Below are 25760 nucleotides of genomic sequence, written 5' to 3'. Positions count from 1 at the left end.
GAAACCGGTAAAAAATAAACCAAAACCCAACGCAAACCTCAAAATAAAATAACCCAGCAGGTTCAGAGGAATTTTGTCACGTTTTAAGTATTTATTTTTTTTTTTTTCGCCGTTCCAGGGTGGAAATCCTCGCTGGCAAGGGGAGCCGGGTGCCACTCCCCATCCTAAGGCAAAAGATGACCCTGAAAAAGACGCTGCAATATAAAAAAAAACCAAAACACTGACCCTGCTGTAAACTCAGAATTTCTCATTTCCAAACCCCCCCGGTGTAACAAAAGGGGGAGATGGAGGTTTAGCACAAGAGGCTTTTCTAAAACAGAGGTGCAAAGGCTGAAGGTGGCTTCAGGATTCACACGCTTTTGGCTTGGTTTTATAGAATACATTTTAGAACCCTTCAGAACACAAATGAGGGAACAACAAAAAATAAAAAATTGGTAACAACTCCAAAAAAAAAAAAAACAACCCAAAAAACCCCAAAAACAACCCTCCTGGAAAGAAAAATAATTGTGCAATTTGCTGCCCCCCCACCCCCTTTCCCAGGGGCAGCCATAGCTCCCTGTGTTTTTTGCCGTGTTTCCAAAAAAAAAAAACCAACCAAAAAAACCCACCCACAAACAAACCAAAACCAACCTGTGGATCATCCAAAAACACGGAAAGGAGGGATAAAAAAACCAAACAAATGAACAAAACAACCCAAAACCCCGTGAAGGCAGAAATTGGCAGACATCCAGCATCTCGCTCTGAGTGATTTGCGGTTTTTTCCTTTTTGTTTTTTTTGTTTTTTTTTAAACAAGGGGGATGACAATTTCATGATTAAAAATGTTTTTTTGTTTTTGTTGTTTTGTTTGGGGATTTTTTTTTTTTTTTTGTGTGTGTTTTTCTCTTTTAAATAAATACATGGTATCTTGAGGCTTCATCTGGTGAATATCAACTCCTCCTCCCTTCTCCTCACGGCGTCTCGAAGCCAGCCACCCGGTACCCGGTCTGGTTGGCCATCACACTCCCATTCTGCCCCTGGGGGGGCTGCACGCTGTAGTTGGGGCCCATCCAGGGTGCTGAGGACTGAGTCTGGCTGAGGTGGGAGCAACAAAAAAGCTCGTTAGGTTAACGAGGGAGAAGTTAACCAGGGGGTTGTGCTCAGCCCTGCAGCTGCACGCACGTTTCCCGCTCATCTGGGTGAACGGGGGGGAACGACCCAGGAGGTTTTTTACTGGGATTGTCACCCCACCCTGGCAAAAAAAGCCCCTCCAGATGCTCACTTGAAGCCCTGCTGGTTCCAGGCTTGTCCATACATCCCATAGGCAGGGACCTGCCAGCCATTGGGGACGTACTGCCCGATCTGGGCACTGCCATACCACTGTCCCCACTGCCCGTACGCCGGTGGGTACCCGATCTGGTTCTGTCAAAACACCCCAAGAAAGCAAAGATTAATTAAAGGTTAATCAGGAAAGCCCTGGTGGTTAGCAGAGGGGAGAGGTGCAGCTGACCTGCTGGACTGGGCTGATCATGTCTGGTGTCTCCTTGCCCCAGTAGCACTTGACAACGTGGCCCTCGATGCTGGTGCCGTTGACGGAGACGATGGCGTGAGCAGCGCTCTCGTGGGAGTTAAACCTGTGGTGAGGGCAGAAATGAAGCTGTGATGATACCAACAGCAACCTGGGGGGTGAGGAACAACCCAAAGGAACCCCCAGAGTGCCCCACAGGCACTCTCAGATCAGCCCCAACCAATGAAACTTCTCCTGCCAACCCACAGGCCACCGTTCCCATCTTGGTGCTGTGACATTCCTACAACAAACTGGCTTTCAGCTGGCAGAGGGGAGATGGAGATGAGATCAGAGATGATGAGACTTAGATGAGATTTCAGATGATATCCACATCATCTGAGATTCTTCTCTGTGAGGGTGCTGTGCCCCCAGAAGCTGTGGCTGCCCCATCCCTGGCAGTGCTGAAGGCCCCATGTTGGATGGGGCTTGGAGCAACTGGGCTGTGGGAGGGGTCCCTGCCCATAGCAGGGGTGGGACTGGGGGAGCTTTAAGGACCTTTCCCACCCAAACCAGTCTGAGATTCTGGGATTATATACCTCAGAAATCCCACAGCAAAAGGAGTAAGTCAATTTGTAATAATTCAATTGTAATAAGTCAATTTTTTGTTATCTATCTGCAGCCTCATTGCCAAAGCAATGAGGACCAGGAATGTGTGTGAGGCTCACACAAACCCACCCACACTCTGCTGACACTAAGAGCGTGCCAACCCTTCATTTTTTTCCTTTTTTAACCCCTCCCCAGTCACACCAACCTCACAAAGGAGTAGCCTTTATCTGGGAAGACTCGGATCTCCATGATCTGCCCAAAGGGAGAGAAGGTCTGGCGCATGAGCTGTTCTGGAGCAGGAAGAGAGAGGAGCAGCTCAGTGAGGTGCCCACTCTGTTATCTGGTGACACCCGAGGAGCTGCAAGTGTCAAGTCAGGGTACCTGTCAGCCCTGAGGTGACACCCCCACAGTACACCGTGCAGTTGCTGGGGCTGGACTGGTTGACCACGTCCTCGTAAGAAAGTTGTTTGGCATTGGCTGGAAGAGATTAGAGGGAGCTGGTCAGCACACAGGGCACGTTTTGTGGGAATCCCAATCCCCAGCACAAATGCTGATGCCCAGTTTAAAATCTCTCCCTCTCTCTCTCTCCCTCTGAAATGTTCCTGCTCTGTTTCAGAGCAGAAAGCCACAGAAGTATGAAGGTAAAGTCATTCAGAGGGAAACGTGCAAAAGGGAAAGGAATCTGTTCAGCCTTGAGAAGAGAAGGCTCAGAAAAACTCATCATGATGTTCCAGTACTTCCAGGGGGGCTGCAAAGCAGATGGAGACTCCCTGATCACAAGGAGTCCCATGGGCAAGACAAAGGGCAATGGGCACAAGGTGCTCCTGGGGAGATTCCCACTGGACACTGCAGGAAAATTTTCCACCCTGAGCACAGTCAGACGTTGGAATGGTCTCTCAGGGAGAGGGGTGGGTTCCCCCACTTGGGAAAGTTGGAAGTCTCAGCTCGAGGGGTGCTGGGACACCTCACAGAAACAGCAATATAACAAGGATTGGACCAGATGATGCTCGAGGTCCCTTCCAACCTGAAACTCTCTGATCCCATGAATCCCCCGTGCTGGTGACACAGCTGCCATCACCAGGGAAGTTGCTTTGCTCAGGAGGTTTGAAATTGTCCGACTGAGTTTTTACCTTCAGCCTCTGCTTTCCCTCCTCCCACCCCGCTCTTTTCTCCTCCTCCTCCCACGAGTGGATGGAGGTTTGTGGAGATGGGGATCCTTGTGGACCTACATTCATAGGTGCTCTTTGGAGCTGGAGGTTTCCTTGTTGCCCAGTTGGTTCTGATCTGCCTTCCTCCCAGCCACTGCCCGCCCATCTGCTGGATGGCGTTCTCAGCATCCTGCCCACGAGAGAGGGAGGGAGGGAGGGAGGGAGGAAGGGAGGGAACCCCCCCATCAGGGTCTTGTGGGGGGTTCAAAACACATCAAGGAGACAACAACATGGGGACAGGGACATCCCTGCTGTGAGGAAAGGCTGAGGGACTTGGGGCTGTTGGCTCTGGAGAAGAGGAGCCTGAGGGGGATCTTGTCACCACTTCTCAGTACTTCAAGGGGGTGTCAGGGGGGGCACAGTCTGGTGTCAGTGGTGCCCAGTGACAGGACAAGAGGTCACGGGCACAAACTGGACCCTGGGCAGCTCCAGCTCAAGCTGAGGAGGAACTTGTTGCCTCTGAGGGTGGCAGAGCACTGGGCCAGGCTGCCCAGAGAGGTGGTGGAGTCTCCATCTCTGGAGACATTCCCAACCCCCCTGGAGTCCCTCCTGTGCCACCTGCTCTGGGGGATCCTGCCCTGGATGAGCTCCAGAGGTTCCTTCCAACCCCTGACAGTCTGTAGGAAAAAAGCAAAGCTGCTCTTTTAGCTGGAGGGGAAACTGAAGCTGGGCAGAGATGGGGACTGATGAACTCCTGAACACCCCAGGCAGCTCCTGAGGGGCAGGGGAGGTGCTTACCCATTTATTGAAGAAGGAAACAAAGCCGTATCCTTTCGACTTCCCCGTTGCCATGTCCTTGACCACCCGTGCATCTCTAGAAAGCAGAAACCAGAAGCAGATCAGCACCCTGGAGAGACCCCCCCGGCCACAACCACAACTCGAGTCACACCTACAGCTCATTTTCACCTCTCACCTTTGCTAACCTCAACTCTTTCTGGCACCAGCAACACAGTCAAAAAGCAAAAGGCTGCTTTCTCTAAACACAGCTTCGCTACTGCTTCAGCAGGTAGTAACAAAACATCATTTAAATTTGTGTAAACATGCAAATCACTAGCTGCTGCTCTAACAAAATGTATTTGTCTGTTTACAACAGCTGGCTCCCCCTTCCAAAGGCTTTTACAGACTGTTAAAGGCACCAAGCATGGTCCAAGCAGCTCTTCCAAAGAATCCCTCACGGCAGCAGCTGACTAAAGTTAGCTCTCTTCAACCATGCACATTTTTTTTTAAACTTGCTAGTTGCCAACACATTCTACCTACTCATTCCAAATATTAAATAGAAAAAAGAAAAAGAAAAAAAAAAAAGGAAAAAAAAAAAGGAAAAAAAAAAGATAGGAATTAAAAGGCATACGTCGCCTGTTAACTGAATTCTTTAATTTTCTCAGGTCAATTCGTTACCCCCTTTTTGGACTGTGGGCAGCTGTAAATTTTGAGAGATTGACATTTTCAGAAATTATTGAAGAAAGAAGCAAACACTGCAACATTCATCTCTTTTCAAACTACATATTTACACAGCATTTACACGACAGCAATCGTACAGGACGGATTGGAAACTACAAGATATATAGATATATTAAAAAAAAAAATAAATTTATAAAAGTAAATAAGAAAACTACAACGTTTGTCCACTGTGAACTGTAGCTTGTAGTTAGCCATGGCAATTCTGTCCATTCTTCAGAGACACTCTGCAAAATAACCAGAGCCCTATTATTTGAGATTGAGTTACACAGAGAACCCAGCTACAAGAGCTAAACCCCACTCGTGGAATGCCCTCCTCTTTCTCAGGCAATTTGGGTTTTGATTCATTCAAGCTGAGGGGTGAGATTCTCCTTCACCCTCTCCTCCTCCCCTCCTTTGCCCCAGACAGACAGGCAATTAATTAAAAGAACAACAAGAAGGACATAAAAGTTCAGAAAGTCATGCAAAGTGACTGTGGAAAAGAACAGGGGGCAGAGGAAGCAGCAGTGCCACATGCACAACACTGAAGCATCCCCAGAAGTCACCAGGTTTCTTAGGCTGGCTGAGGGCCTTTTTTTTTTTTTTTTAAGCCTTTATGCTGCTTCGTTAGCCTAATTGTGGCTGAGGCCCTTGCTGAAGGCCTGAGGAAAATCCTTCTCCCAAAGCTACAGCAGAAATGGGATTTCTTTCCTTTTTGCAAGACACCTTCCCCTTCCCCCCAATCCCTTTTGTTTTGCCCCTTTCCTGGGTTAGGTCAGAATCTGGGGGGTGGGTTACAAATTGCCTGAGAAGAGCCACTTGGGGAAGCTGAGCTGGGTTTGCTCTCGAGAGCCTAGAGAGGGAGGGGGGGGGGAAAAACTCATCTCTACTTACCCTCAACTGAAAACTTTGAAAAATAAAGACTTGAGAACAAGTGAAAACATGCGTACAGCAAGCATAAAAGGAAACCACAATGAAAGTGTGTTTTTACAGTGATTAAAAAAAAAGAAAGGAATCCAGTTGCAAAGATTTACCCCGATCTCTTATGTGCTAATCATGCAGTAGTTCACCCTTGGTGTCATTAAAAAAAAAAAATAAAGAGCTCAGTTTTGCACCAACCACGATAAAAAAAAATACTCAAAATTATTCAGGAAATATTCCATTAGCACCACATTTCCAGCCACTAGTGAAGAACAGGTAAAGTCAAGTAACTTCATTTGAAGAGGCAGTAGCAAACGTTTTGGGTTTTTGTTTTTTTTTTCAGGTTCAGTTTAAACCAGGAGAAAACTGAGGTCCCTCTGTTTAACCCTCTGGCTTTGGAGCTCAAAAGAGTCATTAGAGGGACAATTCAAAACCTATGACTTTGGAGGGAGGAAAAGAAGTGAGTTTTGGTTTGGATCATCAGTTTCAGGCAGGTTTTTCCCCTCTCAGCCTCACAGCCATGGGCCCCAAGAGCATTGCTGCCCCATCACCACCACGCAGCAACAGCTCTGCCTCCAAAACCCTCGCCTGGAGGGGACAACAGGCACAGCCCCAAAAACAGGGACCCTGCACCCACCTTCACCCTGGGTTTGTACTCCCCCAGCTCACACTGAGATGTTGGATTTTGTTTCAGGCTCAGGAGGGGGGTTATTTTTGGGGGGGAGTGGTTTGGTAAAGGCAAATGTTGCTGGAACTGTCATCTCAGACAGCCAGAGCTGCTCCCTGAGGAGTTGTCCCCATCCCAGCTCCCTCACACTGTCCCTGTCTCCCTTCAGAACTCATCCCAGCTCTGCTCTAGAGCCCCTCAGCCCCTCCATCCAGGCCACATTTGGGCTGACTCTCCTGAGGAGTCTGTCACCTCTCCTGAGGAGTCTGTCACCTCTCCTGGATGACAATTAAATTGAAGCATTAAGAGTTTTTCTGAAGCAAGTCACATTCGGATCATGGGGGAGGATTTAAACCTTTCAAACTTTTAAAATCTTTTCAAATTTTTTTTTTTTTTTTTTAAACCTATAAGAGGAAATCAAGCTTACATTAAGAGTAACACACTGGGCTCTGAGGGGGGGGAAAAAAAAAAACAAAAAACAACAAACAAAAAACCAAACTTACTTCAATTAAATGCTTCACTACACAACACTCCAAAGCACTCTATGTTCTCTTACATCACCATCAAGAAACTTCAATGGCCAGTACAGACAACACTACAAGGAAAATTAATGGTTTATGTTTGGAGGATGGAGTGAACGACCCCCTCCTTACTCTGCTCCACCCTGCCAGCTCTGCTCCCCACCTCTGCCAGGTCACACAGCAACTCCTCACCCCAAGAGGCCCCTTTGGGCTGAGCTGCTGCCCAACCAGGCAGCTCTGGCTGCTGCCTCTGGGTGCCCCAACCAGCTAAAAAAATAAATAAATCAGTGAGGCTTGTTTGGTGGGAAATAATGGGGATTTAACTGCTAAAAAAACCAAAATCAAAGCAAACCCCAATGTTGGCTCACTGGTGGCCAGCACACCAAAAAGCCAAAGCCTCTCAGGACAGGAAGGTGCAAGGTGACAGAGGGTGCAGTGTGATGGTGACCTGAAGGCTGTTAGGGCCACCCAAAGGTGCAGCCCAGCTCTGAGGAGACAACGTTCTTTTAATTTTTTATTTTATTTTCTTTTTTTTCCAGCGTTGCTTTGCCAAAGGAGGCAAGGAGTATAAAACCAAGCAAGTGTAAAACCAAAGCGAGTTGGAGGCAACTTTTCTAAGAAGGCAGAAATCCTATAAAGGACCTGGGTTCCACATCCCTGCTTAATGCCACAGCTCTCACTCTTTACTTACTGCAACATGAGGCTGCCTCCATTTAGGAGAGAGAACTTGTGAGGTGCTTTGCCCTGGGAGATTACTTACGATATTCTTCCAAACGGAGCAAAAGCTGCTTTGATATCTTCAGTTGTGATTTCTGGACTGAGGTCACCAACAAAGACGTGGAAATGGTCTTTTGGGGAACAAGGAAATAAAAGCAGAAAGGATCTTAAGTGTTTGAAGAGGACCCTTGAGCAGGGGGGGGCAAGGAAATAAATAAATAAAAAGAAATTGTTCTTTTTGGGAAGAAGAAAAAAAACCAAAAACAAAAGGAATCTTAAGGGTTTGAAGAGGAACCCTGAGCAGCAACACTCCTGGAGCATGGGTTTCCAGCTGTCTGGAGACTGGAGCCTACTGGGAACCAGGGTTTAGTCCATGAGTTTAAGGAGACTACAATGAGATGCAGCATTTCCTGGTTGTATTTTACAAACTGCTTTTCAGAGCAGCCAGAAAATCTCAAAGTCTCCACTTAACGTGCCAAAACAACAGGTAAATCTTTCTCTTTCTTTGCTGGTGTTACACCTTGGCCTGCAAGGAGATGAACTGTCATTTTTTTAGATGATTTTTATATTTATATACAGATGATTTTTATACAAAATCTCCCCAACTGAAACATCCAACAGCCTCAAGAAGCACGGGATAACACTCACTCTAAAGCAAGAAGTACTTTTTACCAAGCCAAGATGCTGGGGTTAAGGCCACAGGTTGTGAAGAACAACTCCAGACACCACACTGCATGGCAACAGTTTGCTGCTGGATGTCTTTGAGCTCCCAAAAACCAACAGCTTGGGTTGCCCAGCCCACACTCCATGTGAATCCACCTGAATTCAGTGGGTGTGAATCCATGGGCAAGTGAGTTGAGGCAGGAGGCAACCAGAAATCCCTTCATTTCACAGCAGTGCCCTTTGTCACATCTAAATGTCTCAGAAGACACCAAGGAGAAACACTAATAGTGTCTCAAAGGAGTTTTACTCAAGCAATCTGTCACACCCCCTGTGATACAGCTCACTGTGTAGACAACAGTCCTACCTGATGACAAAGATCAGACTTGCTCTGAAGTTCATTAACACAAATGCATTCAGTAACAGCTCAGGATTATGATCAAAAAAGCTCAGTTTATGGTTCAAAATGATTTGTACAAACCAGAGGGGTACTCAAAGTTGTGACACTTACTGCTTGTGTCCTTCTTCTGGCTGCTGGGGGTTGTTGCCCAGTTGACTTTGACCTCCTGCAAATGTCAGTCACCCACGTTAGCTCCAGCAAATTCAGCTCTGCCCACCCCCTACTCCTTTGTTATTCTGATGCTACAGGAGGACCAGACGTGCAAGTCAGGGGCAAAGCTGGAGCTTAAGACACATTTCTCAGGAGAGTTCACTCTTCCAAACCGTGTCCCACTGGTTAAGAGCAAACAGAGCTGCTCTGGGGGTGTGGTTTGATTGGGAGGGGTTTTTTCAGGGGTGGTCAGGGAGGACATTCTCCTGCTACGTCCAAACAGCTCTCCAAGCACACCAAGACCTCCATCCCAAAGAAGCACCCGCCCTCCTCCTCTCTGGTGCTGACTTGCCCAGGGCTATTTCACCCACCCCAGCTGAGCCAGCCCCGTTTCCAGCTCCAACTCACCCTGCAGACACAGCTTACCTTACCCATTATCTTCCGGCCGTTCATGGCAGCCAGCGCTGCGGCCGCGTGCCGGTGCTCGTAGAACTCCACAAAGCAGTAGGGATCATTTCCAGCTGTCTGATCAAAGGGAACAAACACAGGGTCACTCATCAAGCTGCTCTCTTCTGCTTTGGAAGAGGGGAAACTGATGTTGGGCAGAAGGCAGGAATTCTTTGGGCTGAGGGTGCTGAGCCCCTGGTTGCCCCCAGAAGCTGTGGCTGCCCCATCCCTGGCAGTGCCTCAGCCCAGGTTGGGTGGGACTTGGAGCCCCCTGGGCTGTGGGAGGGGTCCCTGCCCATGCAGGGGGTGGCACTGGGTGAGCTTTAAGGTCCCTTCCAACCCAAACCACTCTGGGATTCTATGACACAAACCTCTTCAAACTATGCCCTCCCATCTAGGTGTCTCAAAATGTGGAGTTTTTCTCCCCCTGCACAAGGGCCGTGCACTAACAATGCTCCAGGAGCTTTCAGCTTTAAAAAGCCAAAAAAGTACAGCAAAGAACTTTTCAGAGTCCCATCTACACCACCCACAAGCATGGATCTGTTCATTCCTTCTCACAGCTTCCACCCATCCTGAAATATAATGTCAGACTGAAGGCAGAAATGCTGCCCTGAGTGATCTCCAGCCTTAAAGCCCTTTAACATGGCATTCCCATACTTCCAGTGGACTTCTAAGCCATGGGAGTACAGCCCAAAGCCATCAGCTACAAGAAACATGGAAATCAGAAGGGGGAGGCTCTTACATCCATGATCATTTTGCAGTTTTTGCATGGTCCGATCTGGCTGAACAGCTGGAGGATGAGGGCTTCAGTCACATCTCTTGAGAGGTTCCCCACGTATCTACAGGAGCAAACACAAAGTTAGAAGCTTCTCTGTAACAGAGCAAACACAGCCCAAAGTTGCTCCTCCAACACCCAACCCAGCAGGTTAGGCTGTCAAAACTGAGTGTGTGGCAGGGAGAAGTTCTTAGCTGTGAGGGTGGTGAGACCCTGAGACACATTTTTCAGGGAAGCTGTGGCTGCCCCATCCCTGCAGTGTTCAAGGCCAGGCTGGAAAGGGCTTGGAGCAACCTGGGCCAGGGGGAAGTGTTCCTGCCTTTGGTGTTGGAACAAGATGACCTTTAAGGTCCCTCCAACCCAAACCAGTCTGGGATTCCAGGATAATGGGGCAGAAAATTGTCCTGGGGCCAGGCACAGACCACTCAACCCACCAAACTGATGTTCATGTCTAGGAAGAGCAACTCTGATAACCACACGCAGCCATCACTCACCAGCACCCCCCTCCCAGCTTCCCACTCTGGTGTTTAGCAAGACTGTTACACAATATACAGTTATTTTTAAAAAGCTTTTATCCTTTGAAAGTGTTCTATCTGCCTGCAACAACTGAGGGCAAACCCGTCCAAGTGTGGAATTCACACAAACAGAACCCAAACCCCTGCTGCCATGTGGGATTTGGGAACACTCAGACACCAAGATCCACAGGTGTGTTGCTTGTGGTTGTTGTTAAGCCCCAAGTCAGGAGATTTAAAAAAACAAAAAGACAAAAAAAAACAAACACCCCAAGAAACCTCAGCTCCAAAGGTGAGGCAGCCCCTCTCCACAGAGAAGAGCTGAGTGGCCTCTGCAACCAGAACCACGCCACTGAAACCACCTCAAATCAGCAGAAAAAACAGAAAAACGCCTCAGAAAACAACACGGCAGCAAAACCAGGGACCTGCTGGGCTCCTGCTGTTGCCCTCCTGAGGGGATGGATGGATGAGACACACAGCTGCTGTTTTTTTTCTGTCAGAAACAATCCACCAAGCTCTGTATTAAAAAATGTGACCAGCTATTTTAGGTATTTTAGTGTTCTGCTTTTGAAAACCAACCCAAGCTTCACCAGACCCCAGATGGGGACAAGCATCCTCCCACTCAGCAGCACCAGGAATTCCTTCCTGAGAGAGAGACAGAGAGAGGAGGCTTTGGTGCACTTCAGGGTAATGACAGGACATTCCACCCCACATCAGGTTCAACTGAGAGTCATAACCAGCAAGACTACTTTTCCCCTGGTTTCTTTTTAAGCTTATATTATTTGGATAATGTTGGATAATGAATGAGCAGAGGTACTAAAGCGACGAGGCTCTCAGGTCACCTTCCAGGTCTAAGTTTATTAACAGTTTATTTGTAACTGAAAGTTTCCTGGGCATGGTATCAACACCCCGACCTTTGCACCCAGGCTGGGGTTTCACCCCGATAATCAGGCAGGCATCATCCCTCACCTCAAGGCTGGGTTTAGCTGGAAAAAAGCTGAATTTAGGGAAGCCATCTCCAGCAGCCCCATGACTCTCTGTACAGCCTGAGTTTTCAAAATGCAACCTTGAAGGGTCAATTGCAGCAACATGAACCTACACATACACAGAGAGAATTCTGCCTGGTATGTGGTGACCTTTCTCAGCTGCTGGGGCACAGCCACGGGCAGAGCCCCCCTCAGTGCCCACACAGGCAGTAACACAGAGGAAGGGGATCAGAAAGCACATTGGTCACTCAGAAAACCAGCTGAACACCCGACACATTCAGCAGCAATTTTTCTCTCAGTGTCATCTCTCAGTGTCACCCATGGCTGCCCATTCTCTGCAGCAGGTTTCTCCAGCCCACAGCTGAATCATCTAATAGGTTGAGCTGTACCAAGAGGGACAAGAAAAACATCTGATTTCCTCTGATGCCTTCTCCCCATCCTACACTGGAGCTGTCTAACCCTCCAAGCCTCTCCACAGAGTTTCACAAGGGAGCAGATACCCAAACCTTGTTACACACAAAATAATCAAATGCTGAGGTGACCCTGCCAGCTAACACAGGAGGAGAAGATCTGTTGTCTCCTGCATCTTTCTTCTCTCTCTCTTTCCTGCTAATGGGATTCTCCTCAAGCAGTGGGTCACTGCTTTCTGTGCAGATGCAGAACTCTGTCAACAGCTCTGTTTCCTCCCTGCACGTGTTGGCACTTCTGTGTCTTTTTAGAGGCACGAAGTCCATGAGGAGGACACGTTGCCCACACGTGTCTGTAGGAAAAACCACAAACAAGAGGTCTTTGTGAACCCAAAGACACTGTCTGCCTTGTAACTGCTCCTCAAATTCATCATCTCTGCTGTTGAAGAGCAGCTTTCAAGGAAGGCCACGTGAAAAGGAGCTGCCTCTCCAGGAAATGATTTACATAAAGTCAGGCAGCTCCTTGGCTCCCTGTAAGGGAACAGTTTATGTGGAAATGACAGAAACAACACCTCACATCCAACAACACGTGGAATCTCCTCCAGAAAAACAACTTCAAACCAGCTAAGGGAAGCAAAGACAAAGGCAGAGGCCACTCTGGTGGTCCCTTGTGACACAGCAAGCAAGGAGGGAGCCCCGTAGCCCGTGTCCAGGTGGGATTACTCTGGCACTACCCACCAAAAACCTGGTGTGAGCAAATACTGAACACACACTTCAGACCCTTGCTGGAAAGAGATCCCTTTTAGCTGCTTCTTCTTCCTCCAAGCTGCCTGGTCTAAACCCCAACTGTGACATTCAGCTGGTGACAATCCTCCAGGTGACTCGAGAAAGCCAATCAAGAGGGAAACATCATTCTCAGGTTGCTCAATATTCAGCTCAGAAACCAGAAGGGTTTGTGCGAGCCACACGTGCTCAAGGGCAGAGAATTCATTCCCTCAAGTATACACCGTGGGCAGCTGAGACCACTAAACTCCAGACACCCACTGTAAGGGGCAGGGAAGGGAACATTCTAAATAAACATGCAAATACACTAACATGTTTGTAGACACCAAGAATAGTTCTAAAAATGCACGTCTTCCAGAGACAATGGGATGGTGTATACACCGATGGAGTGTTTACTGCTCCGGAAAGCCTGGGCCAGAGGAGCTGGCAGAAGTCACGTAAAAGTCTTGTTTTCCTGCAGTTGCTCAGCCAAGTTATTTATCAGCCCTTGGGGTGCGTGCAGCCACTGTCTGAGGGCAAAACTTTCCCCCTCACCTTGGAAAGATTCCCTCTCCCTCCTGCCTTTCCTCCCCTCAACTCCTGCACGGAAAGAGAGATCACAGCTTAATGCAAAGGTGGAGCAGAAAGAGTGGAGTCTGTGATGCCCCTGGTCTAAAGGAAGGAAACCACTCCAGGTAAACCCTGCCACAGAAGAGGGGAGCAAGGTGACAGCAGATCTGCTCAGGAGCTCTTCTGTGCCTTGCAACACCGCCGGCCGAGAGCCCAAATCCCTCTTAACAGTGGCAGCTTATCAGCTGCCACACCGCCAGGAAAACTGCTTGTAATTAAAAGGAACCTGATGTATGATTTTTACCAAGGAGTTGCCCTAGAGCTACGATGAGTCCTTTGGGCAGTAAGAGGCTGGCAGCGTGCTTGGAACACTTGGACAAGCGCCGTTTCGCAGGGCACCCGCCGTTTATTTCACACAAGCTGCTGAACGTGGCAGCGGGGTTGTGCCAGCCCCCCCAGCACGCCCCGGTGCTGACACAACCCCCAGGTGGCAAAAATTCAGTCAGATGCTCGCGAAAACGTCCAGGGACCAAACACCGGGAAGCGGGTAGACGGCCCCAGCCCCTTTCCCTCCAGGTGTGAGCTGTGGAAAGCCCCGTGCCGGAGGGAAGCCGGGCGGGAGCCGGGGACAGCGGGGCAGGGCGGAGGGGCCAGGGCCGGCCCGCCGTGAGGGGAACCGTGGCCGGGTGCCCGCAGCCCTGCCGTTCCCCTCGGCACTACAAGCGGCCGAGGGAGCGGGACAGCCGCCGGTGCCCGCCGCAGAGGCCCGATCGCGCCGCTCGGGACTGAGGGAAGGTGCGATGAGGAGAGCCCGGGCCGCCCCTCCCCGCGGAGCCGGGAACAATAGGCGGTCTCGCCCCCTCCCCACTCACAGGGTCTTGGGCATTTCATCCTCCATGGCGCCGCCGCCGCCCCCGCCCGCCCCGGCTCTTGACGCCGAGCCGGCCCCGCCGCCCCGTCAGCGCCTGGGCAGCCCGAGCGGCCGCCGGCACCGGCTCCCCGAGCGGCGGACGATGGACCCAGCGGTGCTCGCAAGATGGCGGGCGGCGGGCGAAGGGGCCCGACTCGGCGGCGGCCACGCGCATGCGCCCCGGCAGGGGAACCGGCAGCCGCTTCCCGCGCATGCGCCCTGGCACCCAGCGCCGGGAGCCGGAGCGCTTCGGTCCAGCGGTGTGCGGGCTCGGTGTGCTCTTACCGGGGAGATAACAACAAAGGGTTTAAAAAACAAAAGGGAGAGATAAGAGAACAAACAAACAAAGAAAGAACAAAACAATAAGAGATGTGCGCCGCCCGGGAATCGAACCCGGGTCGCAAGAATGGGAATCTTGCATGATACCACTACACCAGCGGCGCGATGGTTATGGAATTCCCGCCCGCCCTCATCACCTCAGAGTCCGCCCGCCCCCGCCGCCCCGCCGCGAACCACCTGACGGGACAGTCCCTCCCGCCCGCACCGCCATGCCGGCCCTCCGCCTCATCCTGCTCCTGGCCGCGCTCTGCCCCAGCCTCCCGGCCCGCCGGGCGCAGCGCCGAGAGCCCGGCAGAATCGGTGCGGCCAGGGGGGAGTGGGGAGGCTGTGAGGGGCCGTGGGGATTGGGGGGCGGCGGGACTATGGGGTGGGTGGGGGGCTTTTTGGGGGTGTGAGGGGATTGAGGGGTTGTGAAGCGGGTGGGGGGCTATGGGGTTGGGAGGGGTCGCGGTGGGGGCCTGTGAGGCGGGGAGTGGATTGTGGTGGGGGGATGTGAGGACTTGGGGCGTGTGGGGCAGTGAGGGGACTGGGGGGTTGAGAGGTGGTTATGGTGGTGGGGGGGGGGCTGTGAGGTGGCTTAGGGGGCTGTGGGGTGTTTGTAGGGGGGCTGTGGGGCAGTATGGGGGGGTCAGCACTCACAGTCCTGATGGTTCTTCCAGCCGTGGTGGGCGGTGGGATTGGGGGAGCAGCAGCCGCCTACTTCTTGCGTCAGAAGTTCGGGAGGAGCGTGCGGCTGGAGGTGCTGGAGAAGGGGGTGGTGGGGGGCCGATTGGCCACCCTGGAGGTGGAGGGGGCCGCCTATGAGGCTGGGGGATCCGTCATCCACCCCCTCAACCTGCATATGAAACACTTCGTCAAGGAGCTGGGTGAGTGGGGATCCACAGACACACACCCCCTCCAAAATCAGTGCCTCCCAAGGAATGCTCTGCTCTGATGAGGGAAATACCCACTTTGAAAAACAAGCCTTGGTTGCCTCCCATCCTTTCCCAGACCCCACTGCAGAACTGACAAAAATGGGACCCACACTCTGCTGGAAGTGGGACCCTCTACTACGGGTGATCCATTAATTCCATCAACAGAGGTCCAAAAGTCACCATAAATAACTGCCTGGCTCCTGGTCAAGAGCCAGTTCCCCTTTCCACAATCTGGGGATCCAGCCTTTAATTGCTCACCCTTATCAAGGCACACCTAGGTTTTCTCAGGAAGTTAAAAACTGAAGTGTAAGATAGTCTCACATGACACAGGCTCTACCTTTCATTAATTACCTTTTTTTTTTTTCCTTACCCCTTTCCTCAAGGCCTCTCAGTTGCCCCAGCACAGGGCAGCCTCATGGGCATTTATAATGGGGAGGAGTTTGTCTTTGAGGAGAGCAGCTGGTACCTTGTCAACCTTCTCAAGCTCCTCTGGCACTATGGGCTCAACCCCCTGCGGATGTACATGTGGGTAGAAGAAATCCTGGACAAGTTCATGAGGTATGTCCAGTTCCTGGTAGGGGAAAAAAAAGGTGCAAAAATTGGTGCCAAGTTGTTAAAAAAAAAAAAAACAACCCCAAAAAATTTTAAAAAGGGTGAAATCATCCCATCACCATGATAAGAGTCCCTGGTTGCCCTTTCTCCATCACTGACCATTTTTCTAAGGAAAAAAGCCTGATGTGAATGTGAATAAACTTCCAGCAGGTCTAGCAATAACAAGGGTGTGGTGGAAATGTGTTTGGTGTGGGATGTCCCATCCCTCTGGCACCCAGGTGGTGGTGGATCCTTTAAATTAGGAACTGAGAGAGGACTCAGTTCCTAACTGTACACAGAGTGCTTTTGTTAGGGAAGATGAGCCAAGGAATAACAAAGATCTAGGCATGCACCACATGGGGTAGAAGGACAAGCTGCTCCCACGGAGGGCTGCGGGGTCTTCTCAGCTTCTGAGGGTGACAACAACAAAAATTGTGCCCTGATTTCTCCTCTCTGGGTGCAGGATCTATCGCTACCAGACACACGACTTCGCCTTCAGCAGCAACGAGCGGCTGCTGCACGCCCTGGGAGGCAGTGACTTCACCCACATGCTGAACCAAACCATCGATGAGGCCATGCAGAAAGCTGGCTTCTCCCACAAGTTCATCAACGAGATGGTTTGTCCAGCCATGAGAGTCAACTATGGGCAAGGTGTCACCATCAATGGCTTTGTGGGTGAGTGTTTCAGAGGTTTCCCCCTCCCCCCCCCCTTTTCTCCCCTTAATTTTCATAGAATCGTGGCATTGTGTTGATTGGAAAAAAGACTCCAGGCCACCACTAGAATCATAGAATGGGCTGGGTTGGAAAGGACCTCAGAGCTCATCAAGTCCAACCCTTGCTCCACTCCCCCCGTGGTTCCCAGCCCATGGCACTGAGTGCCACATCCAGGCTCTTTTGAAATATCTCCAGGGATGGAGAATCCACCCCTTCCCTGGGCAGCCCATTCCAATGGCTGAGCACCCTCTCCAGAAAGAAATTCTTTCTAATGTCCAACCTAAACCTCCCCTGGCACAACTTGAGAGCTCTTGTGCCCTCTTGTCTTGCTGAGAGTTGCCTGGGAAAAGAGCCCAACCCCCCCCTGGCTCCAACCTCCTTTCAGGGAGTTGGAGAGAGTGATGAGGTCTCCCCTGAGCCTCCTCTTCTCCAGCCTCAACACCCTCAGCTCCCTCAGCCTCTCCTCATAGGATCTGTGCTCGAGTCCCTCAGCACCACATCTCCATGGCTTTTAAACCTCTCCAAGGTGTTTTCCACCTATCAAACATCCCTAATGGTTCCATCCTAGGTGCTGTTTCCCTGGCTGGGGTGGAATCAGGCCTTTGGTCAGTTAAAGGGGGGAACAAACTGGTCTGCACTGGCCTTCTCTATGCCTCCAAAGCTGAAGTGATCCCTGGGACAGTTGTGTCCATAGAGCCCAAAATCAGACCCAGGCACACAGGTGAGTGGGGTTTGCTTACCCTTTGGTTGGTTGGGGAACCGTGGGGCCCCACGTTGGTCTCCACCACAGAAGCACCAGGCTGGGTCCTCCTTGGTCTTTTAAGATGAAACACGGGCTCTGCTTGAAGCCCCAGCTGGGAATAGTTCCTTATAAAGCCCCTTCAGCTCACCACCAGGTGCAGTGAGCCTTAAAAAAAAAATGCTATTTGAAGATGTTTTGTCAGAGGGACACAGGAGGTTCTCTCCAGCTGGATAACCCAGCTCTTTTCCTCCTCAGGGGACCCAGAGAAGCTCTACCAGGTGATGTACAACACCAGCTCAGGACTCACAGGGGACACCTACGACATCGTGGTGATCGCCGCTCCGCTGGGCCACAAGATGGCCGACATCACCTTCAAGAACTTCACCCCTCCTGTCCCCGAGTTCCCCAACCCTTACCACCAGACTGTCACCACCCTGGTGCACGGGCGCTTGAACGCCTCCTTCTTTGGCTACAGAGATCCATCTGCTTTCCACCTGGGTGCCATTTTCACAACGGAGAACCCCAAGCTCTTCGTCAGCAGCCTGGGGGTGGTGTCTCCCGTGGAGGGCGCCGAGCGGAACCCGTCCTCCCCGTTGGCCGTCTGGAAGGTTTTTTCCCAGGAGGAGCTCAGCAAGGAGCAGCTCCGCTCTCTCTTCTCCTCTTACGACTCCGTTCGAGTCAAGAAGTGGTTGGCTTACCCCCACTACAGCCCCCCAGAAAAACTGCCCCCCGTTATTCTCCACGACGACGTCTACTACCTGAACGGCGTGGAGCGAGCGGCCAGCGCCATGGAGATGAGCGCCATCGCCGCCAAGAACGCCGCCCTCCTCGCCTACCACCGCTGGTATGGCAACACCCACCTCGTCGACCAGGAGGATCTGCACGAGAAGCTGAAAACAGAGCTCTGAGACCCTCATCACCCCTCCCCAAATTAAAGCTCATCAACCATGAACTCCTCGTCGGAGCCCCTCGGAGGGCACCCGGTCAACTTGACCGGGACAAAATGGCGGAGGAGGCTTCCTGGAGGAAGCTCCTCTGGCTTTTCCTCAGGCTCCTGCGTCTCTACGAGGGAAAAGAACACTGAAAATGCAAATATTGATCCCAAAAGTGCCCTCTGACAAACTCAGGATCTGCATCACTGTAATTAACCTCTTCCCCTGCCACCCCCCTCCCCCCCATCGTTTTCCCCTCTTGGACAGGAAAATATATTGACTGCAAAAAATTAAATTTTTTTCTGAAGACTGGATGGAGTAATTATTCCAAGAAGTAAAACAAACGTTGAGATTTGGATGTTCCTCACTCTTGGGTGTTGGGGACTGCTCTGCTGCTTGCTAGAATGGGTGGAAACACCCCAAAACCACCCATGTCCTTCACTTCAGGTTGGAAAGACTCAAAACTCCCTGGTCCTACAATGAGGAGGTAAAAAACCCCCTTTCCACGAGTTTTTTTGGGATTATTTGCTTTGGCTGCTGCAGCTCAAACCAGAAGCTGCTGGTATGAAGAACACCAATGTGAGGGTTGGGAAGGGAGACTTCAAATCCCACCCCATGGGTCTCAAGGTGAACAAAACAGCAATAGAAGCTAAAAAAAAAATAAAAAGTGTTGTCATCCTAAAAAAAAAAATGTTACTGTTCCTTGTGGCCACCCTGGGTGGTGCTTGAGAATGCAGTCAGCACCTTTCTGTGAAAAAGTGACCCAAAAACTCAGCCCTGCTCATCAGGAGTGCAGGTAGAAGCTCATCTAGTCTCAAAAACAAGCCAAAAAAGGTAATTTTATTTTTTTTACCCAGCTGCCACTTAGGAGACAAATCTGAAGGTTTATTCCCTCCCCCCCAGGTTTCAGTTCTTGAACCACAGCTCTGGGATGCCAAAAGAGAAAAAAAACCTCAAAACACACACACAAAAAACAACCAACCAAACAGCACAAAAAAACCCCAAACACACAAAAAAACACACCACAAAAAACCAAAACCACAATTTAAAAGAAATCTCCTGATTTCCAGGCAGTGCAGTTCAAATCCTCCACATCCCCCTCCCAACAGGGAAATTTCCCATTTTCCTGCTAATTAATCACTAACCCCCAGCCCCACCGAGCTCACCTCAAAGGTGTAGAGCTAATTAACACCCAATCAATTAATCTTCCTGAGAAACGGGGAGTTTAAATCACTCAAAAAAGATCTCTCTGCCCCCCAAACAGCAACTGACAACCGTTACTCAACCATTACAAAAATTTATTTAACAAAAGGAGAAAAAAGAATCAAGTTTACACTGCGGGGATGCTTCAAGGAGTAAACAAATGAGGTGAAAGGTCATCAGGACCACTAACGAGGCAGCTTCCTCTATACTCGTTCCAAAGCTTCCAGCATAATGATGCTGTTTCCTCTGATTACCTAAAAGTGGAAAATTAAGAGGATGGGATGAGATGCAGCACACTGACACCCCCCCACCTCCAATTAATTGCCAAAAGTTGAGGTGAATTCCAAGGGAAAAAACAGATTTTAAACATAAAAACCTCAGGGGTTGTTCTGTAAATCCATCCAGTCCTCAAACCTCACAAACACACTCACCCCTTAAAATTCACACATAAACGCACGTGCTCTTCAGAACTGGTCTCAGAAGTGCATCCACTCCTCAGAATTCACCTCAAAAACACCCCCACTCCTCTCAGCCTGTCCCACCCCCTCTCACCACCATGCCAATGTTGTTCTGCTGCCCTCCCGGCGCCATCTCCACGCACTCATCGATGACGAGGTTCATGAAGGGATCAAAGCCCCGCAGGATCCCCTGGACGTGTCGCCCGCCGTTCAGCTTCACTGCCAGGAGAGGAGAGGTGAGAGGGGGAGAGGGGAGGGAGAGGGAGAGGGAGAGGGAGAGGGAGAGGGAGAGGGGAGGGAGAGGGGAGGGAGAGGGGAGGGAGAGGGGAGGGAGAGGGGAGGGAGAGGGGAGGGAGAGGGGAGGGAGAGGGGAGGGAGAGGGGAGGGAGAGGGGAGGGAGAGGGGAGGGAGAGGGGAGGGAGAGGGGAGGGAGAGGGGAGGGAGAGGGGAGGGAGAGGGGAGGGAGAGGGGAGGGAGAGGAGAGGGAGAGGAAGGGGGAGAGGTGAGGGAGAGGAGAGGTGAGGGAGAGGAGAGGTGAGGGAGAGGAGAGGTGAGGGAGAGGAGAGGTGAGGGAGAAGAAGGGGGAGAGGAAGGGGGAGAGGATGGGGGAGAGGATGGGGGAGAGGATGGGGGAGAGGATGGGGGAGAGGATGGGGGAGAGGATGGGGGAGAGGATGGGGGAGAGGATGGGGGAGAGGATGGGGGAGAGGATGGGGGAGAGGATGGGGGAGAGGAAGGGGGAGAGGAAGGGGGAGAGGAAGGGGGAGAGGAAGGGGGAGAGGAAGGGGGAGAGGATGGGGGAGAGGATGGGGGAGAGGATGGGGGAGAGGAAGGGGGAGAGGAAGGGGGAGAGGAAGGGGTTGAATAGAGCCAGGACAGGGCAGGCACTGCCAGCCCCAGCTCAGGGAGGGACCCAGGGTTTGTTGATCAAAAAGCATCGTAACTCGTGAGGTAAAACCAGATCCGTTTGAAGGGAATCATTAAACTAATATGGACCCAATTTGTGGATTTTAAGCCTGAAACGAGTCGCTCTGGTCCCTTCTGAGCCCCACAGCCCTTCTCCCACCCCCCATTCCTGCTTCAGGACATGAGGGAAGGGGATGGCTCCTCACAACCCTTCTATGAGCACCCGCACCCCCCCACTGCCGCTCCAGGGACCCGTGAGGAGCCTGGGGGGGGAGTTTTGAGGGGGTGAACGCAGGGGGCTTCCCCCAGCCCCTTCCCCAGCGCACAGACCCGCGGCCAGAGCAGCTCCACTCACACGACAGCTTCTTGTCCATGAACCTGCAACGAGAAGGCGGCGGCGGCGGCTCAGCCCGGAGGGAAGGAGCAGGAGCACCCACCTCCCCTCACCGCCGCCATGACACCGGGGGGCCGTGGGGCACGCCGGGAAACCGGCGGGTGGTGGATGGCGGCAGACCCGCTCCTGCCACGATCCCGCCGTGCTCCCCCCCAGCTCCCAACCTCCCCCCGGCTCCCAACCTCCCCCCGGTGCCCCCCGTTCGCACTTTTTCAGCTCGGGCGGGTGCGCTTTGCTCATGGCGTCTCCTCAGGCCCCTCACGCCGCTGCTCGCGCCGCGCTCTGACGTCACCAGGCCACGCCTCCTCCCCCCACCGCCCAATATAGGCGAGCCCCGCCCCTTTTCCCATCCTTCCCTCGCGCCTCCCCGGCAGCCAATCAGCGCTCGCCGCGGCCTCTACCGCACTCCTCCGAGTAGCGGCGCGGAGGCGGGAAAAAGAAAAGGGCTCTGGGGTGGGCGGGAAGCGGCTACACGGAGGGGTACGGCAGTGCGGCCTGGCGCTGCGGGGCACAGGGGTGACCCTGGGCAGGGCCCCGACCCGCACCGAGCACCGCACACGGGCTGCGGGCTCTGCGTGCACCCGGGGGTCACCCTGAGCATGGCCCAGCCCGCACCGAGCACCGAACACCGCACACGGGCTCTGCGTGCACCCGGGGGTCACCCTAAGCATGGCCCAACCCGCACCGAACACCGCACACGGGCTCTGCGTGCACCCGGGGGTCACCCTAAGCATGGCCCAACCCGCACCGAACACCGCACACGGGCTCTGCGTGCACCCGGGGGTCACCCTGAGCATGGCCCAACCCGCACCGAGCACCGCACACGGGCTGCGGGATCTCCGTGCACCCGGGGGTCACTCTAAGCATGGCCCATCCCGCACAAAGCACCGCACACCGCACACGGGCTCTGCACGCACCCGGGGGTCACCCTGAGCACCCCCAGAGACCACCCCGTGCTCTGCACACACGTGGGGGGGGGGGCGGACACCTCGGGCCCTGCAAGGACACGCAGGGGTCACCCCCCACGCCACGCAGACCCACGCAGCCATCCCCCCCCCTACACCTCCCAAGTGTCACCCCACACCCCTCCCAGCACCCCGTGTCCCCCCAGCCCCGTCACCTCGCCGTGCCCGAGCGCGGGGGGGACGCCGGCGCCCCGTCACTGGGGGATGGCGGCCAGGCCCTCCTTCATCTTCTTGGCCATGGCAGGGACCAGGCGGAGGTGGTCGTCCCCACAGGTGGCCAGGCAGGAGTCCAGCTGTCCCCTCACCCCTGCCTGTGTCCCCCCGGCCTCCAGCGCGTCCCTGGCCTCGTCGTTGCAGCGCAGCGTGCAGCGGCTCAGCCGGTCCTGGGGGGGATGGAGGGCTCAGCGGGTGCCTTCTGCCCTGACCCTGGACCCCCCTTTTGGGGGAGGGGGTTCCTTTGGTGTGTCCCCTCCTCACAGAATGAGCAGAGCTGGGAGGGACCTCAGAGATCACCCAGCCCAGCTCCCCACTAAAGCAGGAGCACCCAGAGCGCATCCCAAAGGACTGGGGTTGGGTTTTAGAGGTCCCTTCCAACCCCACGTGTTCCATGAGTCCAGGATTCCAGGAGTGCGTCCAGGGGGGGTCTGAACATCTCCAGAGCAGGGGATTCCACACCTCCCTGGGCAGCTCTGCCAGTGCCTCAGCACCCTCAGAGTCCAGTTTTTTCTCACGTTTAAATGGCACTTCCCTTGTCCCAGCTCCTGCCCCTTGCCCCTCGTCCTGTCCCTGGGAATTCCTGGGAAGATTCCAGCTCCATCCCCCTTGCACCCACCCTTTGGATCCTTGTGGGCACTGACAAGGTCTCCCCTCAACCTCCTCTTTTACAGACCACAGAGTGCAAACCCTTTCCCTGTAGGAGAGATGCTCCAATCCCCCAATCCCCTTCCCCATCCTCCTCTCTCCCTGTGGGAAGCCCAGCACTGGATCCAACATTCCAGCAGGAGGGGAGGAAAGGGGGGACCAGGGCAGAGCAGAGGGAGAGACCCCCCCCTCCCTCCCTCCTCTTGATGCAGCCCCCTGGCAAGGAGGACTCCCTCAGGGCTCTACCAGGACACCCCCCACCCCCCCCGAGAAGATCCCCAGAAGTGTCACCTGGAAGTGCTGCAGCTCGGAGGTGACAATGGCCTGGGCCTGGGCCAGGGGCGCGTGGCAGCGCTCGATGCAGCGCTGGACCTGCTGCATGGTGGCCCCCCCGTCCTCACAGCACCGGGCACTGCACCGGAACATGGCACCCTGGGGGGGGGACACCCCAACGGGGACATCAACACACATCACACATAACCCACCCCCCCCCCCTTATTGCTCTGGGGGAGCACCCTGAGGGGGATGGGGAAGCCTTGGGGTCTGTGTGCAGCCCCCACACCCCTTCCCAGGCATGGGGGGCACAGGGTATGGACTGGGGGGGAGGGGGGCATGGGGTATATCTGGGGGCAGAAAGGATTGGGGGGGGGAGGAGACAACGGGGAATGGAGGGGCACAAAGCATGGGGGGCACAGGGCAAGAAATGGGGGGGCAGGGGGCATATTTGGGGGCACAAAGCATGGGGGGGCACAGGGCATGAGCTGGGGGGCACAGGGCAAGAAATGGGGGGGCAGAGGGCATATTTGGGGGCACAAAGCATGGGGGGCACAGGGCACAAGCTGGGAGGGCACAGGGCAAGAAATGGGGGGGGAGAGGGTGTATTTGGGGGCACAAAGCATGGGGGGGGCACAGGGCAAGAAATGGGGGGGAGGAGGATGTATTTGGGGGCACAAAGCATGGGGGGGGCACAGGGCATGAGCTGGGGGGCAGGGGGCATATTTAGGGGCACAAGAAATGGGGGGGTCTGGGAATAGGGGTGCTCGGGGCATGTGCTGGGGGGCACAGGGCATGACACGGGGGGGCGAGTGGGGGGGTACACACGGGACAGGCACTGGAGGGGAGCACACAGGGGGCGGGGGGCACGGGGCGTGGGGGGGGTGCAGCCCACGCAGGGGGGGCACAACGAACACTCACGGGAGGGGATCGGGGGGGGGACACAGCATTTTCCTCGGGTCCCGGAGCTCCCCCCACCCCTTCGCTCTGGACCCCCCACCCCACTGCCGGACCCCCCCCACCTGCATGCCGCGGATCCGGTCCCGCTCCAGCGCCTGCACCACCTCCTCCACCGCCGCCTGCACCCGAACCTGCGCTTCCTCCGCCATCCCGGGACCCCCCCAGCACCGGGGAGGGACCGGAGAGACCCAACCCCCCCAGCACCGCCCCGGGGAGGGACTGGAGAGACCCAACCCCCCCCCCAGTACCGCCCCAGTACCGCCCCAGTACCGGGGAGGGACCAGAGAGACCCAACCCCCCCAGTACCGCCCCAGGGAGGGACTGGAGAGACCCAACCCCCCCAGTATCGCCCATGGGGGGAGCATCGGGAGGGTCCGCAGGGGTTGTTATTGGGGTCCATGGGGAGGGGAGCGCTGTGGGGTGGTCCCTAGAGGTTATTATTGGGGGTCTGTGATGGGGCCGGACAGACCCCCCCCCTCACACACACCCCAAATGAGCCCAAATCAACATCCGAGTGTTCGGTGTCGGAAGGGTCTCGGTCATTTACCCAAGAAAGTGGATTTTATGGTTTCCCAGAGTAGAATTTCTTTTCAGTAGGAATTATATACATTCAGGATTCCAATAAAACTTTTTAATCTTTAATTTTAACTTTAATTTTTAATCATTTTAACTGCAGAGCCAGCACGGGGTTCGATGACTCCCAGGTGCAAAGGGAGAGGGGAGCAGGGGTCTGGGGCAGCTCCCAGGGGTGCTCTTGGGGGTGAAGCTCGGGGTGCAAAGCAACCCAGCACCGAACCCTGGGGGACACCACTCACCACTTGTCACCTCCCAGGTTTAGTTCCATCCACTCTTTCAGCCTGACCATTCAGCCAATTTTTTATCCAGTGCAGGGTGTGTTTATCCAAGCCAAGTGCCACAGGTTTCTGGAGAAGAACGCTGGAAGAGACAGTGCCAAAAGCTTTCCTAAAGTCCAGACAATGTCCACAGCTCTTCCCTCATCCACTGCTGGAATGAGTGGTGATGGCACAGGAGACCTTCTGCAGGTTCATAGAATCATGGAATCCCAGAAAAACGCCAGGTTGGAAGGGACCTCGAGCACCATCTGGTCCAATCCTTGTTATAAACGCTGCTTCTGTGAGGTGTCCCAGCACCCCTCGAGCTGAGATTTTCCAAAGTGGGGGGAATCCACCCCTCTCCCTGAGTGACAGCCCCAAGTCCCTCAGCCTTTCCTCACAGCAGGGATGTCCCTGTCCCCATGTTGTTGTCTCCTTGATGTGTTTTGAACCCCCCACAAGACCCTGATGGGGGGGTTCCCTCCCTCCCTCCCTCCCTCCCTCCCTCCCTCCCTCCCTCTCTCGTGGGCAGGATGCT

The 25760-nt window shown here is 53.6% G+C and overlaps 4 protein-coding genes and 1 non-coding gene across 13 annotated transcripts; 1 reads left to right on the top strand and 4 right to left on the bottom strand.

Moving 5' to 3' along the window:
- Nucleotides 1-61: 61 nt before the first annotated feature.
- On the bottom strand, nt 62-15134 carry TIA1 (TIA1 cytotoxic granule associated RNA binding protein). Of its 8 annotated transcripts, none has more exons than XR_011722986.1 (13): nt 14100-14298; nt 9958-10054; nt 9195-9293; nt 8730-8784; nt 7602-7689; nt 4037-4112; nt 3320-3428; nt 2472-2567; nt 2296-2380; nt 1488-1611; nt 1260-1399; nt 898-1072; nt 62-194 (listed from the first exon to the last, which is right to left on the bottom strand). XR_011722986.1 is itself a non-coding variant. In XM_071729316.1 (12 exons), exons 2-12 carry the CDS (start codon nt 9967-9969, stop codon nt 949-951), a joined length of 1008 nt encoding a protein of 335 aa, XP_071585417.1. In that variant the 5' UTR covers nt 9970-10054; nt 15116-15134; the 3' UTR covers nt 62-948. The 8 variants fall into 8 exon arrangements, 6 of the variants coding, with proteins under 6 accessions (XP_071585417.1, XP_071585416.1, XP_071585414.1 ...); XR_011722985.1 differs by having other exon boundaries at nt 62-182; XM_071729316.1 differs by lacking the exon at nt 14100-14298 and adding an exon at nt 15116-15134 and having other exon boundaries at nt 62-1072.
- On the top strand, nt 14357-19036 carry PCYOX1 (prenylcysteine oxidase 1). The gene is made up of 6 exons (XM_071729312.1): nt 14357-14776; nt 15136-15342; nt 15774-15948; nt 16445-16656; nt 17264-17416; nt 17693-19036. Exons 1-6 carry the CDS (start codon nt 14557-14559, stop codon nt 18343-18345), a joined length of 1620 nt encoding a protein of 539 aa, XP_071585413.1. The 5' UTR covers nt 14357-14556; the 3' UTR covers nt 18346-19036.
- TRNAG-CCC (transfer RNA glycine (anticodon CCC)) lies at nt 14510-14580 on the bottom strand. Its single transcript has one exon. It is a non-coding gene; the product is annotated as a tRNA-Gly (tRNA).
- Nucleotides 19037-19646: 610 nt separating the features above from the next.
- On the bottom strand, nt 19647-22583 carry SNRPG (small nuclear ribonucleoprotein polypeptide G). 2 transcript variants are annotated; one of them, XM_071729034.1, is made up of 4 exons: nt 22451-22583; nt 21292-21314; nt 20125-20249; nt 19647-19826 (listed from the first exon to the last, which is right to left on the bottom strand). In XM_071729034.1, the coding sequence occupies exons 2-4, from the start codon at nt 21308-21310 to the stop codon at nt 19776-19778; spliced, it is 195 nt and encodes a 64-aa protein (XP_071585135.1). In that variant the 5' UTR covers nt 21311-21314; nt 22451-22583; the 3' UTR covers nt 19647-19775. The 2 variants fall into 2 exon arrangements, with proteins under 2 accessions (XP_071585135.1, XP_071585134.1); XM_071729033.1 differs by lacking the exon at nt 22451-22583 and adding an exon at nt 21539-21661.
- FAM136A (family with sequence similarity 136 member A) lies at nt 22490-24607 on the bottom strand. The gene is made up of 3 exons (XM_071729032.1): nt 24452-24607; nt 23448-23588; nt 22490-22678 (listed from the first exon to the last, which is right to left on the bottom strand). Exons 1-3 carry the CDS (start codon nt 24536-24538, stop codon nt 22490-22492), a joined length of 417 nt encoding a protein of 138 aa, XP_071585133.1. The 5' UTR covers nt 24539-24607.
- Nucleotides 24608-25760: the final 1153 nt, after the last annotated feature.

Source organism: Heliangelus exortis, chromosome 30 (genome assembly GCF_036169615.1).
Source record: "Heliangelus exortis chromosome 30, bHelExo1.hap1, whole genome shotgun sequence".
Lineage (NCBI taxonomy): Eukaryota > Metazoa > Chordata > Aves > Apodiformes > Trochilidae > Heliangelus > Heliangelus exortis.
Note: the sequence above shows the minus strand (reverse complement) of the source record. Positions and strands in the feature narration are given on the sequence as shown.